Raw genomic sequence first — 18762 nt, forward strand, 5'->3', positions numbered from 1 at the left:
AGGCACAAATTAACCGGCCATTTAGGCGGTGAATAATAAAGTAATAATAAATGACATAAGAATTTAAAAGAAGAAAGGAAGGAAGTAAGATCACAAGAGAGAATACTAAAGAAAAGGGGAAAGAACAAGAACAATTCTCAAAGAGAGAATTATAAGGAAACAACTAAACTTTGATTCAAGAATAATAATCACACTTACAAATGCAATCAAGTGATCTATTTATAGGCCACAAGATGCAATACAAACCACACAATTTCAATTATTCAACTAGACATAATTATATCTAATGGGCACTCACACACTTAAAGTTAAATGGATTTTAGCTATAATACACACCTAATATTAAATGGATTTTAGCTAAAAAACACACCTAATAAAGCATTCATAAAGTTAAATGGATTTTAGCTATAATATCCACCTAATAGTTAAATGGATTTTAGCTAAAAAAACACACCTAATAAAGCTCTCACATAAAAAATAAAAATAGATTTCTATAAATTGGTTTTTAATCTTCATTAGGATTAAAAATAATCCTTGGGCCTTCTCCAAATAATATCTTCCATGGGTTGCTCAAATTGGGCCTTAATTCTTCATGGACTTTAATTTTTCATGTGCTTGATTTCTTCATGGACTTGAATTCTTCATGGGCTTGATTTCTCCATGGGTTTGATTTCTTCATGGACTTGAATTCTTCATGGACTTTAAGTCTTCATGGGCTTTAATTCTTCATGCCTAAAAAAAAAATAAAAATAATTTAATGTTATTAATAAATTATATATTATATATATGTATTACACATGGCACATATATATATTATATTATATTATATATATATATTACATGAATGCATATAATGATGTATATGTATTATATATAATTTTATATATTATTATTATTATTATTAAATTTTACTTTAAAATTTCATTTCATTCATTTTTCAATTTAAACTTGCATATAACCATAAAATATATATTAATATCTAATTTAAACTATTTTTAAGATCAAAAGAAGGGTATAATTATAACAAAATTTTTATAAAATTAATCACTAATCATACCCCCCAACTTAAACATTGCTAGTCCCTTAGCAATCAGATTATTCAGCATCTAATTTGAATTTTCCCCAGTTAGGATTAAGTGTTGTGTAAAATTCTCTTAGGTTGGGTCTTGTCGTGATATTTCATCTTATTTTATGGTTTTGCATATATTCATGAAAATATTTTGAACTCTCACTTAGATGATTCAGCATCTAATTTTGGACTCTGTCCCTGAAATATTCAAACGTTTCAGGTGGTTGCAGGGGCATAAAAGGAAAGGAGATTGTCGATGAGTGACAGTTGTTAGTAGATTGTACGTAGCACGACTATTAGTTTATAATGTATTTTATTTTGGTGATGTCATGTTGAAATGTTGGTTCGGCTTTATGTTATGAATAAAGTGGTTTTGATTATGTTCTATTTGAGGTTTCGATCTAGGTTTCGCATTTGAGATGATTTACTTGTTTTAGTTTGTTAATTATTAAGTTTAATATATTGAGATTGTGTAATGGGATTGTTGGGTAACGATTTATGTGGAGAGTTTATGTTAGAAAAAATGTATCCCCGAAATCTTATGTTATCTAACATCTTGGAAAAAGTGGAGTGTTACAACATTCAAGTTAAAAAAATGTACTTTAATAGTTAAAGTTTAGTTTTTATTTTTTAGACAAAATTTAACTCAAGATATGAGTTTGAATAATAGAAAAATTAATAATAAGTTCATTTTATGTTAAATATTAAGGGTTAGAAGTTTAAATTTTATTTATATATTTTTTATTTTTAAAGTAAAATATAGGAAGAGTGTAATACACTTGATGAGTTATGATAAAATTGTCAATTAAGAGAAAATTGGTATATAAAAATTTTCATAATTGCCCTTGAATTAAATAGAAGGCACATAATATATAGGATGCCTTAGAAGGGGCAAAACGGTAATTTGGAGTTCCGTCTCATAAAAGGGTAAATTATTTTTAGAGAAATTATTTATATTGGAGAATTGATTTTGGGAGAATTTAATTCTTGTTTAAATACATGAATAATTAGGAATTAAAATGGAAGCCAAGTAGGTTAGATTGGTGACACTTGGCAAGATCTCATAAAATGAGATTTAATTTAATTTGGGAATAAAAAATTAGTTTGATTAAGAGTAATTGGTGACACTTGGCATGATCTTGTGAAGCAAGAGTAGGATTTAAAGAAATTCAAAAAGAAAAGGAAATTAGTCTCTTAAGCATTAAATGAGAATCATTATGTAGAAAATTAAAGAAATTCTTTATTAAATAAAAATTAGTCATGCATTTATGTAGGAAAATGATGGATTAAAGTAAATGCCAAATTACAGGGAATTATGTCTTTCAAAAGCAATTTAAATTAAATGAAAAAGAAAAAGATATTAGTCTCCATTAAATGCTTGAAAAATTATGGGATTTAAATTAAATGAAAAATAGAGAAAATGATCAATCTTGAAATTAGTCAAAATTTATTAATTTTAAAAATTAAAAAATTATGAGAATTAGAGAATTGATCCAATGGTTGAGGATTTAGCTTGAAAGGGATTAAGATCTAATGGCTATAATTGAGTCTTGAAAGTGGCATGGATTGCCAAATTATAAATTAAATAAATATCTAATAAACCTAATAAAAGAATAGATGATGGAGATTTAGTCTCAAGTTTATCATCAATGGTGGAGATTTAAAGAGACTTGATGGCAAGGATTGTGTTTCTTTAGAGAGTAGAGATTAGTTCTTTCTAAATTAAAGGCTAGGATTAAGTTATCAAAAGCACAAGGATTGTGCTAGTTTCAAGGGTAGGGATTTACTCTTCAAAAGATTGATCAAGAGTTAGAAATTAGTCTTGAACTTGTGAGATGTCAAGACTTAATATATAAAGGAAGAGAAATCTCTAAGAGGGGGTTTTGCTTGGTGGAAGAAATTAGAGAGCAAGGAGAGTTCTTTTGTGAGCTTTCAAATGAGAGAAAGGTAACTCTTGATTTAAATTTCTTCAAGTAAGTAAGAAAATCTTCATTCTCCTTTCATTTCTCTAGTCTACAAGATCTTTAATGCTTTAAGAATATTTTTCTTAAGGTGGTTGAAAGTCAAAGTGAGAGTCTTGGCAAGTGAGGGTTTGAAGCTTCAAGGATAAAGAGGTAAGGGATGACCCCAAGTGGTGGGGTTTGCTTGCATTTGTAATTGTTTGTATGAGTTGCATGTAATGGTCATATTTGCATGTTTGTGTTCTAATGGACTTATGGTCATATGGAGGACTAGTGATAAGGGAGGGGTTGGTTGGTGCCTTAACCTATGTGGTTATGAGGGCATGGATGACTACCCATTATATGCATTGCATTTGCATTACATGTTTATTTCTCATGTTATATTTACATTTGCATAGCACCCTTACTGAGCATTGGCTCATAAGATCATTTGACCTTTATGTAGGTGGGGAATCTTTTAAAGGAAAGGGGGTTTTGGAAGGTTTAAGGTAATGAAGTAAGAAGAATGTATGTGTTGGTGTATGATTTTGTGTATGATGTATTTATTTTAGTTAAATATGTATGAATGCTTAATATAGATAAATGGTGGGAAACTTGGATGTTTTGGAAGGCATTTAATGTATTTAAGTATTTGGAAAGTTTGAGTTAAAAAGAAAAAAAATATTTTTTTATTAAAAAAAGTTGGAGGCAGTGTGCTGGGCATGGCTGGCGGCCGCTGCCCGCCCCCCTGTTGCTGTTTGAGATTTCTTTTTTTTTTTTTTTTTCTTTTTCTGTTTATTTAATTATTTATGATATTCTGGAAATTTCTGAAATAAAGTATGTTTAAATAATTAAATAAATGAGTATTTGAGCCTCTAAATTAATTATTAAATTAATATAAACTTTGAGGCAATTATGGAAAAATTCCTATACTTTGGAAAATAAATAATGAAGTATTTTCCTTAAATTTTGAAAAATGATGAGGATGCTTGATGTTTGTATTTCAAAACTTATTTCCTAAGGGTTGGAAATTTGAGGTATTTTGAAATAATTAAAAAGAAAAATCAATGGAGATTTGATAAGGAAAATTTTATTAAATTTTTTCAAAGAAATATTAATCCAAATATTTTCTAAAGAAATTGGAAGTGAGATAAATGGGTTAATAGTTGGGGCAAAGAAAAATTATTTTCTTATAATTAAGGCCTCATGCCATAATTTATATGAAGCAAGTGAGTTGGCTTATTTTGTCGAATCTTGAGAAGTCATCCTTAACTATTCATTAAGATCTTGAGAAGAGGTGACACTTTGCAAGATTTCGGGTTTTATTGTCGCGAAGTTGTTTCAATATTTTCCGGATCCTTGAGTGGAGTGAAGGGAGGGCAAAGCCTAGTTCCCACCTAGGTCGTTTCTCATTGAAACGTAGCCGTTTCTTCATCTTTGCCTTAGCGTGTGAATAGTAAACTGACTATTCGTGAGTAATACCGGTAGGTGGGAGCAAGGCGTTACAAAGAGTATTTTAAAAAATAACGTTATTGACAAGACTTCATAATACTAAAATTAAAGTATTTTCTTATTAAAGTATTTATTTATTAGCCCTCAGGATATAGATTTGATGGTCGGGTGAACAATATGTCAGTGTCAATTCAGTGAATTGCGAATTCGATCCTTTACCTATATAAGAGCCGAAGGCTCAACCTGTGATTTACCTTTCCTGACGTAATTTAAACCACGAACATCGAGAGCCATGCAAGAACGATCATCCCAAAATTAAAATATTTGCTTATATAATAGAATAGAATATGTTAGGTATTATTTATATTGTTGTATTCATATTTTTATTTGAAAAAATAATGTTAAAATGAATTATTTAAAGAAAGAGAAAAAAGTGAGGGAGAAAGGTGGAGGCTGTGGGTAACAATTAGCTTCTTTCCAACACTAGTTTCTTCTTTCATTTATTGTTAAATTAACAAAGCAAAAAGGTTATTTTTGAAATTTAAAAATTTTGTCACACCTTTAACATTGATAACATGGAATGGTGAGTTTGCTTATATATTACTACTTACTATTATATTATATTTATAGAAAAAATTTCACAAATCACGTTTTGCTTAAATTTATTTCAACTACACTTGTATTTTTAAAAATACTACTGACCTTTCTTAAACAAGAAAAATCAAATGATTATTTTGTTCCTATATTTTTTATATCTCTCCCTAATCTCTTTCCCTTTCATTTTCTTTCTCTCCCCTCTTTCTTTCTTCGTTCCTTTACTGTCACGTTGTCCATGGCCAATGCTCATTATCGAAAAACACTAGCAATGGGGAATGAGCTTATCAACCATCTGCCATGCCTTTTTTCTTTACGCATATGTTGATGTGGCATTACTTAAATTATCAAAATACCACCTATGCGTAAGTAGTCTCGCTCGTCACATGGATCGCCCGAGAGTCAGACACATGGTAAGTCTATGAGGCGGAGCGGGGAACAGTCTTATACGACCAGTAAAAGGACACGTGGTAATGTTTGCAGAGCAATCCGGAATAGAGTCTGAAAATTTCGGACCAAACCACGAGACCCGTTCTAGCTTGACATGAGTCTTTGGGAGTTGTGCCTGCCCATCTCAAGTTTTATCTCGGGTACCCTATAACGGACCTGCTTATAAAAAGCATGGGTCCTCACTAAGTATGAGAAGTCACCAACTCTTACATTTTCTACTACCCGCATTTACTTTATTGACTTAAACGTCAAAGTCTACTCTGGGGGATCCTAGCTCCATTACTCCGTTGTCTTGCGAGTTGTATTCTCGAGACCCGACTTAGCCAAGTCCGAAACTCTACTCCCGAGGTCTATTTGTCGAGGCGACACGTGGTGGTCGGTCTCAAACACCATTATCATATATATAATATTTTAACTCGGATTAAATTTGAATTTCAATGAGCCAATATTTGAGTTATTTTGTGAAATCTAGATTGGTGCGGTTTTGCTTAAAAGGGTTCGAGGGAGGAACCTGAATGTTGGTTTTTCCGTAGAATCAAACATCTTGGGTTGTGATTAATTGGGTCATAATTAATCTCGACTCGAGAGAGTTCGGTGTCATTTGAAAACATACGGGTGATTGATGTAATTTAAGAAAATGTTATAGATTTATCCTATATTATATTATATTATATCTTATATTATAATTTAATAGTTACATGAAAAGAATTTTCAAGATTAAAATATTAAGTATTATAAAATTCTTCATTTGGATTATAAATTTAATTTTTTTGTAATGAATATATTATAATAAATTTTGTACATAATATATAATTAATTATGATAAATTTATTAATTTTTTTAAAATTATTACATATTTGATGAATGCATTTCATTGACAAGTGATTTGTTTTTGATGCATTAACATAAAATTTTTATCTTAATTTTTAATATTTTAATTGAAATGAATTAAATACGGGAGGTGAATATTGGTCTAAATTTTTTAACAGATCTTTATTTATCTTAGACTGAATTTTTATTTAAACTCAATTATTTTAGTTATAAAAAAAAATTAATTAATAAATTAAAATTATAAATTCTAAAAATTTAATTTTAAATCCTCACAAAAAATTGTTATAAAGTATTAAATAAATTATGTTAATTTTTAATATATTTATATTATTATATATTTTTTAATAAATTTCGTTCTCATTGAAAAATTTTCCTATCCCTGGTTGGAGTTATTTCATTAGTTGATATTGACTTTATTTTGAATATTATTTGAGTTTAATAAATTAAATTAATTTGAACGATTTGCAAATTCAAGTTGGGTTTAAATTAAGATAAACTAAAAAAATTAATTCATATTAAATTGAATTAATTTTAACTGAATTGGGCTGCGCAAGGCCACCCCTCCTCCAATATATATAGGTAAATATTATATAGATATATATATATCTGTATGTGATGGGCATTTTAGTAACTTGAGAAAATGTCCAGCTATATATTCAACATGGAAGAAGGGCGGTCCGTGAGCTTCTCACGTATTTGGAAGCCGTACCACTTCAGACATCCTTCTGTTTCTCTCTCTCTCTCTCTCTCTCCCCGATCCCGACGTCTCCGTTACTCTCTCTGAGCGGCCATGTCGTTTGGAACGGCCATGTCGAGGCAACTCCTGAGGTGTTCGAGCGCCGCCACGCTGGGAGCGCCGAGGTCCATGTCGTCGTGGTGGCGACACGTGGAGCCGGCTCCCAAGGACCCCATTCTCGGCGTCGCCGAAGCCTTTCTCGCAGATCCGAGTCCTAACAAAGTCAATGTTGGAGTTGTAAGCTCTTATTTAACCTGTATCTCTCTCTCGCCTTTCCTTTCTGGATTCTCCGTTTGATTCCGGACAAAATTCGGGTAATTCGTTGAAGCTGGGGGTTTTACTGATTCTGGACTTGTGTTTCGTTGTTTGGATCTTTGGTTTATGAAAGGGGGCGTACCGTGACGATAACGGGAAGCCGGTGGTGCTCGAGTGTGTTCGGGAAGCTGAGAGGAGGATCGCCGGCAATATGAACATGTTAGTCGCTTCAAGCTCTCTTCCCCCGTTTTCCTTTCGCCTTTTGCTTCTCTGTCTGTTTGGTTGCTAAGAGACTTTAAGTGACAGCATAATAAATTATATTTACTACTAGTTCATTTTGATTCTAGTCTTTGGTTTTGTTCTGATTATTTGGGTGCGTGCTTTGTTCTGATTATTTGCGTGATCTTTTAAAACTCTTTATGTCCTTTGGGTGGGTGCTACATTTAACAATTATTATTGCCACTTAGCAGTATTTTATGGTGTCTGAAATTTGACGTCTCGGATAACAATATTAATGTGTCCATTTTATTTATTTCCATTACTCAGTTAGTACAATGGTCCCATTTACTTTACCTTTTATCCTCCATTTGCCAACTTGATTCTTTTTTCCCCTCATCCATTACTTTAAACGTTTCTGATCTTTTGCAAGTTTCACCTTTTTGGTTGGTGGGTCTAGATTCCTTGCGCTTTGATATGTTTCAACTTTCAACGTAATCACTATGGAGAATTGTTTCTTTTGATGGAAACATTCCAAGCAAAGTTGTCATGTAAGGGGAAATAAAAAAGAAACTTCTTGCCTGGAGTTGAAGAAACTTCATGTTGTTATTATCCTGGTTTCGGTTTTACTATTTGACTATACTTGAGGAAAAAAATTGGAACTATTATGGTGAACCAGAGCAGCTTTTCTTGGATTTAATTGAAATTTCCGACCTAAGTGGTAAAGAAATGGTTAGAAACACAACTTAGAATCTGCTTGTCATAATCATGAAATCAGCAGAAGTTCCTACCTACCAAACTTAATTCATTTCATGGGCATCTGATTGAAGATGAGATCTTTGTGACTTTTCTGACACTTGGTGACCAGTGGGTTAAGGAATGGTGTCTGGACCCTAATTTGCACGTTGAGATCGGCAGCACAGATCCTAAAAGGGCTGTGGGCCCATTAGGAACTTGCAAGCCTCAGAAACACACGATTATCACACGTTGCAATAAAGGAAATACCTCATAACCTGATATATATATCAGAACAGAAACAGTATGTTGTCTGGTGCATCGACTGCCTGATAGATTGAGTTATACGTAACTTCCTATCTATAGTCCATGACAAAACAAATGAAAAATAATGTTTATCTGTAATCTATGGTCAACAAAGCAATACAAATAATTTCTGTCTGTACATCTAGGAGCAACACTAGAGACACTCAACAAAATAAGGATATGGAACATGTGGTGGTGCAGCCTACTGAAGAAATCAACTACATAGCTGGAAGGATGTACAATCTCAAAATGGATCTACACAAGATCTGGAGAAAAAAAAAAGTCATATGAGTCTGAAAACATCAATGACGCAGTGAACAGTTGACCGACACTATGATGATGTTTGGGAATAAGCAAATGTCAGGTGGGGAAAAATTTGTGATTCATGCAAGAGAGAAAGAAGGGTTAAGCATGTGCGTATATAATAAAAATTGATTTTTATAAATATTGAAAATAAGTATTTAAGGTATATTTATGTAAGAAAAGACAATATTCGTGTAGGTAGTACACCTAGCAGAACAGTAATCTACATTTGATAAGCTTAAGCCTGAAGGTTAGTGTCTTTCAGCTAACTCAATGATCATACATATGCAGATCTAAATGTGGTGGGTGAAACACATGGTTAACAACTCCTCTTCTAACTGGGGAATGTGTGGTAAACCAACAACTAAGATCACCTACTATTAACAGCTAGACTCCTAACTAGCCTACTAATGTATAAAAAAAATTATATAACTAATAGTGTAGGAAAAAATAGATGCAATGTGACTGAGATATCAATGCAATCCTTTTACGATATCAAATCACCAGCAATCAATCAATTCAACATAACCAATTATCCATAATCATAAAACTTTGTAGGGGAACATGCAAACATGCTACACCATGCAATCAATCATGAACATATACATGCTTGGTTTCCCAGTTTTAGTGAGAATATCCTAACTGCAGAAAAATCTCCCACCTTTACTCTCAATGTGTAAATAAAATCTGTATATGCAAGTAAAGAACAATTATTTTTATGCAATTAAAACAATATGATGTAGATGCCATTAAGTGAAAACACACATCACAATATAAGTCATTTACTCGGTTACCTAATGAACCACAAGCTAATGTGGCTCATTAGCTTCATTTGTCTATAAGTTTTGTAGCTCTGAGCATCTCCTTTATTCTTAAAATAGGCACTAAAGTTCTCTTTCTCCATTTATCCGAAATGTTTTTTTTTTATTTAAGGATTACATTAAATAATTTTGTTAACCAAAAAATGCCTCCTCCCATGAATTTCCATGCTTCTATTAGGATATTATATGGTTCAAGTGCTTTATAATTCTCCATCTTTTTCAATGCTTGTTTTATTTCATTTGGACAAATATGTCTATAGAACATGTAATTCTTATCTTCTTCAGAATTACTAAGATGCCCCAATATAACTCTTGTTCGGAAGCTATCTACTGAGACACTTAATAGAAAGGTCTAGAGAGAAACAAAAAGATTTGCATTTGGTATTTATAGTATAGATTTGGAAAAGCCTTGACATAGTACCTAGGGAAGTCTTGTAGGTGTTGGAGAATAAAGGAGTTCAGCTTGCTTACATATGTCATTAAGGACGTGCATCATCACAGTAAGATCACTGAAAGCATATTACAAAATTGAAGAAAGCAGACCTAGAAGAGCAGTTTAATGCAATTGAAAGCATGGCAAATATATCAATGCAATTTTACTGCTATATCATGAATATCAATGATTCACAGATTATAAAAAGTAAGCCTAGGTGTGAACTGATGTACAGTATTGTTAACTGATATATAATGCTATGAGTACTTTTAACATTTTGAGTTAAAATTGGTAAACTATTGAAAAAGGAGTTTCTCCTGAGATTCTTTAGGAAGTTTCTCTTGTATCTGATTGATATTAAGAGAAAATGAATTGTATATGGGAGTTACTTATGAGAATTATGGAGGGCCGACTAACAACAACGCAATCCAATCAGTCAATTGTGTCTTAATTGGATGAATAATGTGTTTTTCAAGCAGAATCAAGCCACTAAGCAGAACTCATGGGCTAAAGCCCTTGAGCCCACTGGTTTTGTGGCCAAATTCCATCGTTTAGCATGTGAAATTGGCACTTTAATTATATTGGTGGGAAATTTGTTATTTGTCCTAGATTTTCAGATTTTTGTTTCCTTTTTAATTTAGAAGTCTAATTGAATGATTTTCAATTCCTTTTTGACTAGGATTCTTGTTTGGCAAGTTAGTTATTTATTTTCTATGTAATTTAGGATTTTTATTAGTTTCCAAGTAAAATTAGGATTTAATTATTTTCGCTTATTTAAAGGTTTGTCCATTGTAAACACTAGAGGAGGGGAGATGATGAATTGAATTTGAAAGATTTTTCTTTTCTATCTTGTTCTTCAATGAACAAAATTTCGAACTTATCAAAGGATTGATTTCTTTGTGGCGTTCAAAACCTGAACTTATCAAAGATCTGTGCAGTCTTTGTGGCGTTCAACAACACAATTCTTGGTTCTTGTTTCCTTATATCAACGGGTTTAGATTTTAATATAGTCTAGCTTGTTGGTTCATGAATCAATGGGTCAGGAATTCTTTGTCTTGTATCTGATTTTGGCTTTTCTGGGATTTGTTTCAATCTTTTGTGGGTTCCTTTGGCTTTGTTCCATCCCGAATTTCACATCAGTTGGTATCAGAGCACCGGAGTTCACATCAGTTACCTTGTTCACAGGTGTCAGCTCCTTGGAGCTGTCAAGGGAGACTTTTGGGCAAGCAGAGAGAAGGGGAGTGAGAGAGAAAGAGGACGAGAGTGAGAGAGAGAAGATTCAGATTCTTTTTCATAGATGCTTCCATTAGGCTGAGGCCTTAATACATATATAGTAGTCAGCTGGAATGTACTCCAGGAATTGCACTGCTGATCTAACCGTCTAGGTACACCCTATTTAGCATACAAAATTTGTAATGACAACTTTATCCCTAGGAATGTGACAACAGGATAAAGTGACTTGGGCTTCTTATATGCATGGATTTGTAAAATAAAAATTCAGGTGAATAATTCCCCCTCACAACTCCCCTCTATCTCCGTCAATGCCTAAACATATAGATGTGGGAGAGAACAGAATTATTTGTGGTTTCCATGCATTTTTAGTGGTGGTTTTCTGTCTGATTGGATAATGGAAAATCTTTACTGAATCCCCACCATTTGTTAGGATTTTTTTTGTCTTTAACTGATGGAAGATGCTATATCTTTGTTTCATTTTTTAAATTTTTCCTAGGGAATATCTTCCAATGGGAGGGAGTCTGAAGATGGTTGAGGAAACACTGAAGCTAGCCTATGGGGAGAATTCTAATTTGATTAAAGATAAGCGTATTGCAGCAGTGCAATCTCTATCAGGGACAGGTGCATGCCGCCTTTTTGCAGACTTTCAGAAGCGTTTTTCCCCTGATTCTCAAATATACATACCTGTCCCCACCTGGGCCAAGTAAGGATGAAGATTTTTTATTTTATGTTTTAATTTGATACTGCAATGGAGTTTCTTCTACTCTTCCGTATTCTTCCATGTTGATACAAATTAAGCTAAAAAATTCTGATGTTACCCAGTTCATCTTCCTATGGTATAGTTTAACTTTGTTTAAGCTTCTATTATACTACATTACAGCCATCATAATATCTGGAGAGATGCTCATATCCCTCAAAGGACGTTCCATTACTACCATCCAGAGTCCAGAGGGTTGAATTTTCCTGCAATGATGGATGACATTAAGGTATCTAAGGCACAGTAGGGATTTGGTCATTTACATGAATTGTATTGCTATCAGTCTTTCCTTGTTAACTCTTGATTCTAAGTTTTCCCATTCGTTCCCCTGTTACTCTTGTTGCATAGAATGCACCAAATGGTTCATTCTTTCTGCTTCATGCTTGTGCTCATAACCCTACTGGAGTGGATCCTTCAGAGGAGCAATGGAGAGAGATTTCATACCAGTTCAAGGTATGCATTTCAACAGACTGTTCATTCAGCTTCAATTTGTACTTTTCAAACATGTTAATATATTTATTTTCAGGTTAAAGGTCATTTTGCATTCTTTGACATGGCATATCAAGGTTTTGCTAGTGGTGATCCAGAGAGGGATGCAAAGTCTATTAGAATTTTTCTTGAAGATGGTCACTTGATTGGATGTGCTCAATCATATGCCAAAAATATGGGACTCTATGGCCAGAGGGTAGGATGCCTCAGGTGATTTTCTTTTTATCTCTTTTGATACTACTGCTACTAAAACTACTCTCTCTCTCTCTCTCTTACTCCCTCCCTCCCTCCCTCCCTAATTCCTTGGTAAGTATGGAAATAACATCAATAGGATTACTATCACCATCATCATTGTTTTTTGTTATTATCATTATTTTGTGGTTTCATGGTAGGATTTTCATTGTTTCATGACATTCCACTATCTAATTGACTCAGTGTTTTTTGGAATTTCTTTTATACCTTAATTTTTAGTTTCACTGTTGTGAAGCCAAGGTAGAAGTATTTGCTGAAGGGGACAAGCCAGGAAGATTAGTGTCAAGTTTTTGATTGGGATTTCCCTTTTTGCTCAGAGTCCTAGGCGGGTATTTTAATTGAAGTAGATCTATGTGAAAAATTATGCAATCCTAGTGGCTGGGTTCATTTCCCTCATGCTACAATCCTCTTCCCACCAAGCCCCTTCTCCTTATTCTTGAGAGATAAAATGTAGTTTTGATACCAATATTATGTAAGAAAGGACTTATAGGATGATAACTTATTCAGGTCTGATGTAAAATTCTAATATAATTGAAAATGATTGTCCTTTCTTTATATTTTTGTCAGTTTATTACTAGATAGCCTTTCCACAATGGATCAAATTTTAGAGATATTACATTGGCGAAAGAATCTTGCAATCCAACCAAAGCAGATTTTGTTTCTTTGGTTGCCAATTTCTGATTTTGGCCTTCTGGGTTTCGTTTCCCTTGTGAAGAGTTTTCTTTTGTTTTTTGCTTTTTTTCTTTTATCAGCAAAATGCATAGAGAATGAACCACAATAGACGGGGCAAAGTCTGTACAAAAGAGAGACAAACAACTTACTACAAAAGATCATCAATAGCACCAAATAAAGACTCAAGGGAATAACAAGAATCCTCCTTAAGCCACTGATAAAGGAAATGAAAATGTTTTCATAAGGTGACAACACTGACTCTGAACCCCTTCAAAAGCTCTCAAGTTACTTTCACAGCAAATATGACATGATATAGAAAGAAGTGAGAAAGACTCAACAAAAATGTTTTCTTGTCCTTGGTGGTTTAGAGTCCTTTCATGGGCTGTAATCCCGTTCCTTGTGTTTCTGTCAGGGATGTTGATTCTGAGAATTTATGTTTTCTATTTGGATGGTGCAATGTGCATCAAGTTCTTTCATGGATGGAACTCAAAATGTTATCTCAGAGCAGAGTACTCTTGTCTTTTTCTAATTTTCCATGGTTGTTGAATTACTTTGTTTTGAATTTGTTTGCGTATGATACATCATCATCATCAACAACAAGTGCATGAGACTTCCTACTTTGTGGGGATCGAAGGAGGGTCATATTTGTTGTATGCAGTCTTCCCCCTTTCTTTTTTAGCAAAGAGGTTTTTCCACAACTCAAATCCATTACCTTCCAATCACAAAAGAGCAACTTTCCACCTATGGACAAGCTACATAAATTTTAGCTTGCCAGTTGTTTTTACCCATGACCATATCTTTTGTAAAGTCATTGTGTCCCATGTCAAGTGTAAGAGTTTTCATTAAGTTCTTTTTTGATCTTCTTCACTCTTCCCCTACTTTTGTCATTCCTAGTACTCTCTTCATAGGTGCATTTATTGGTCTTCATCTTACTTGTCCATTATGCCCAGAAGTGATCTTAATAAATTTGACTATTTTTACACTAGTTGTCACCTACAAAATGAAACCATTCTCCTTCAGCTGGCATGAGATAGTTGTAATAAGAAGTAACACCTTTAACACTATAAGTGTTGGTCGAGTTTCTATTTGCATCCAATAAATTATCAAAATTGAATTTCATTCTTGGAGTCCAACATTTCTACAAACCCTAATTCTGCTCTGGTTCATATATTCAGGACAACTAATATCACCCTGCAGTGCATCCCTAGGATACAAAAAAGTAGGTTGTCCTCTGTCAGCAGAGTATTCTATTTTATTTATTTTTTATAGCATGTCAATATGAGTTTGCTTATGTGATGTTTTAGTTATTAGTTAGTCCAATGCGTATGATGTCAGTGTTATAATGTCTTGCACGGGGCACACATATAAGCTGATATTGCTTTTCTTGTATCATCATGGTTATTAGATTTTGATGCTATTGATCAATTTTTCATGATTCAGGATTGGCTCAGTAGGTGTGCATTTGGGTTTTTCATAAAATTTGTCTGAGCCCAATATTCCTTCTGTTAGCATGTGCAGGAACAATAAAATTGGCACTACTACCCAAGTTGTTAAGATTATGTAAAGCATTATATGGGTTTAAATCAGATGTTATACTTTTGGTCTTGCAGATCTGCAAGAGGAGGGCTGTGCATTGATATTTGTAATTTATATGATAAAATCCTAAAATGTAGAATTATGAAGGCATTTCTTATTGTAGAAAAATTCTACTTGAGTTAGCTGGGGGAAAAGTATTTGAGAGGTAATTAAAGGAAACAGATCTGAAAATTTGTGGTTATGCCCACAGAGGCTTAGATTGGATAAACATTCCAAAGTCAATGGAATCAAAGCCCTAGAAAAAACTTTCCTACATCTGCAAGAAAGTGTAGAATGAGATGATTTATCATGTCATTTTGAATGAGGAAAAAAACAAGCGGCTGTATGGAAACTTAACTGAAAGTTAGATTTAGAGTGTCTTGCAAAAATCTCAACGGAACTACAAAAAGATGACATGGTAAAATTTCAATGTATTAGAGTAATAACTCATTTATGATATCTCAAGCTTCTTGTGTTGGATGTACTCTGTTATGCAATACCAAAAACAAAGCACACAATTGAAAGAGGGTTAAAGAAATACCAGAATCCACAACCTCTGAATTTTCTCTTTGGCAAACTATTGGTGGATACTAATAGATCGGAACAACACTAGGAGATTCATGTGTTTTGACTAGGTGCTCCCTCTTCCTCTCCAAAAACTGTATGGTAGTTTTTCAATAGAACAACCAACACAGTTTTCTATTTATATAGAAACTATATTCTGGTCGGGATCCTTAAACCCTTCCATCAAGCAGCTCAATAACTTATAGACTCTCGACACCTTTTCATATCATATACATAAATGAATGTTGAGATGGACCTAGGCCCCGAAACTGATTGGATCATTTTAAGTGGACTTTACCAATCTGATCAACTTGATTTTCATCCCCAAAATTCCAATTAGTGGTAGCACATTTACAGAAAAATTTTAACATCCTGGTGTTAGCTAGAGGTTATCATGATGGTGTTAGCTAGAGGTTATCATGATTGAAGCACAGCTCCATTGCAAGAGACTGCAACCTTAAGAAGTGCGCAACAGTACTATGCATAGACTGCAACCTTATGAAAGGCAAAAAGCATGTTATGAGTAATAGAAACCATACTCTACACCCCTTCTTTTAAAGATGGTAAAAATGCTGTATCTGATTTTGGAGATGTAGTGTCATTTCTTGATTATACTCGGTACCTTCTATTGTTCACTTTATGGAAGACGAGCTTCATAAGCATCCATGTTCTATGTTAATCTAGTCTAGAAGCAGAGATATTAAAGTACTACCTTTTCTGCTGTCTTTGTTTGTTGAATACAGTGTGGTCTGTGAAGATGAAAAACAAGCCGTTGCTGTCAAAAGTCAGTTACAGCAGCTTGCCAGACCCATGTACAGTAGTCCACCTGTTCATGGTGCAGTGATTGTTTCTATCATACTTAGTGACCCAGACTTGAAGAAGTTGTGGCTTAAGGAAGTTAAGGTAATTTTATTTTAATTACATTCTCCTTTATGTATGATCTCTCTCTTAAAAGATATTGTTATATCCAATGACAACAACAATTACAAGCCTTAATCCTACTACGCAGGGTTGGCATACTGTTATATCTGACTATTATAACTAAATGAGATGGATGTGTATGTATGGTAAGTGGTCATACTTCTTATGGCAATGCTAAGTTAGGGCTAATACTGTTCAGAAGCCATAGTTGAATAATTTACTGAATAGCATTTCAAGGACAAGGTTTGGGGTGCAACCTCAGTCTTACTTTGAAAGTACTCCATGGAGTCATGGACACTGTATTTAGCCAATAATTACCACAATAACATTCTTAAAAATGCCTCCACTTTTGAAGGGTTTAGTTAATTTCTCTTATTAGACTTGGTGTGAGAGAGAGTATCATCAGTGACTTGCTTATTTTGGTATTTCAGCTGGATATTCAGAATAGGTAAGTTTTCTCAAGATTACTGGTTAATTAGAAGTTAAGATTTAACTCCTTTTGTGAAACATAATTCTGCATTTTATTTACACATCTTGTACGAACTTGACAGGCATATTCAAATGGTACTTGAAGTTTTTTAGTGCTAAACATATTTTACTCTGAAAACTGATAACTATTCTGCAAATCAGATTATGGTACTAATCTGCCTTCTAAAGCCTATTGAATTTAGATTGCATAAAGTGTGAACCACATATAGAGAAATTGAATTATTAGTGTTCTTTAGATCCTGTTTGATCATTCTTTTTATTTGAAAAGCATCACTTAATCTCCCCCCGCCTTCAAGTTCTTGGACCTAATTTGAATGAGATGTAGATACAGTATTGCTGTTCTTTTTCCTTTTTATATACATAAACAGTTTTGTGGCAGTGCTTTATCAAGAAAAAACGATTTTTTTTTCCTGGTAGCACTCTTTTATAAAGAACGTATAGATAACCACATCTTTTAGAATTAAAAAAAGTGAAAGAGTAACCATCCTTTGCTCACTGGGTGGTTGATTCCTTTGTGAGGTGATCATTGAATTGTCCATTCTGACATGTCTGTAAGAATTGGAGAATGTTTGCTCGGGACACTCTTTTTGTCTTGCTCTTTCTCATGAACTTAGCAGAAATTTTTGTTATATGTGTATATTATGTTGAGCCCATTGCATGATTTTATTAGAATACTTGTGAATTCAGAAACTTTGATGTGTTGATAATTTTCTTTAGGGCATGGCTGATCGAATCATTGGAATGCGGACTGCCTTGCGTGAAAACCTTGAAAAGTTGGGATCACCTCTATCTTGGGAGCACATAACTAAGCAGGTATTCAGTTGTTAAATTCATCAATTATTTATATAGGCCTTGTTTCCTCAATTTTCAAGTAACAATTACACTGGATGCTACAAAACAGATCGGAATGTTCTGCTATAGTGGGTTGACTCCCGAACAAGTCGATCGTTTGACTAGCGAATACCATATTTACCTGACACGCAATGGTCGGATCAGGTAATACATCTTTCAGAATTACAACTGAAAATGCTGGCATCCTCTCGGGATTTTAGAGCTAATATGCGTACAATGTGATGCTACAGTATGGCAGGCGTTACAACGGGTAATGTGGGATACTTGGCAAATGCTATCCATGAGGTCACAAAATCTGCTCAGTGATGGAGACATGGCAAATACCATCCATGAGGTCAGAAAGTCTGGTTACTGACTTGTTATAGGAACGTAGTATACCTCCATGAAATAGTTTTACTAGGTCACCGTACCATAGTACATTGGCTTCCTGGGTATCAGGATTTTGACTGCTTTTAGGAAACATTTCTGCACACCAAGTCCTTTACTGCTGTTTTTGCAAGAAAATAAGAGGGGGAGATGGAAACTTAAAATAAGTATGGAGATAATGCCATTGATGTGGACCAATTGAACTATTTGGTTCCTCCATTTTTGCCTGTTGTTGGAGGAACCATTATTATAAGAAAGGGAGGGGATTGAGTTGAGGCCTCTCTAAATAATGTCCTAAGCAGAACAGTTGTATTTATAGGGAGACAGTCAGTTATACCTATGACTAGCTGTTTTATGCGTAACTTGATTTGCTCATGAGAATGTAATGTAAAAGGTTATAAATGATACAGCAAAGTAGAAATCAAGCAAGCCTTCACTTGGGTATTTGAGA

The 18762-nt window shown here is 33.6% G+C and overlaps 1 protein-coding gene across 1 annotated transcript; it reads left to right on the plus strand.

Annotated features, from left to right (window-relative positions):
- The first annotated feature begins 7024 nt into the window (after positions 1 to 7024).
- On the plus strand, positions 7025 to 18762 carry LOC127791915 (aspartate aminotransferase, mitochondrial). The gene is made up of 10 exons (XM_052322094.1): positions 7025 to 7309; positions 7461 to 7546; positions 11871 to 12077; positions 12255 to 12360; positions 12480 to 12584; positions 12658 to 12830; positions 16427 to 16586; positions 17811 to 17906; positions 17995 to 18089; positions 18176 to 18762. The coding sequence occupies exons 1-10, from the start codon at positions 7127 to 7129 to the stop codon at positions 18249 to 18251; spliced, it is 1287 nt and encodes a 428-aa protein (XP_052178054.1). The 5' UTR covers positions 7025 to 7126; the 3' UTR covers positions 18252 to 18762.

The sequence above is a fragment of the Diospyros lotus genome, chromosome 15 (assembly GCF_014633365.1).
Source record: "Diospyros lotus cultivar Yz01 chromosome 15, ASM1463336v1, whole genome shotgun sequence".
NCBI lineage: Eukaryota > Viridiplantae > Streptophyta > Magnoliopsida > Ericales > Ebenaceae > Diospyros > Diospyros lotus.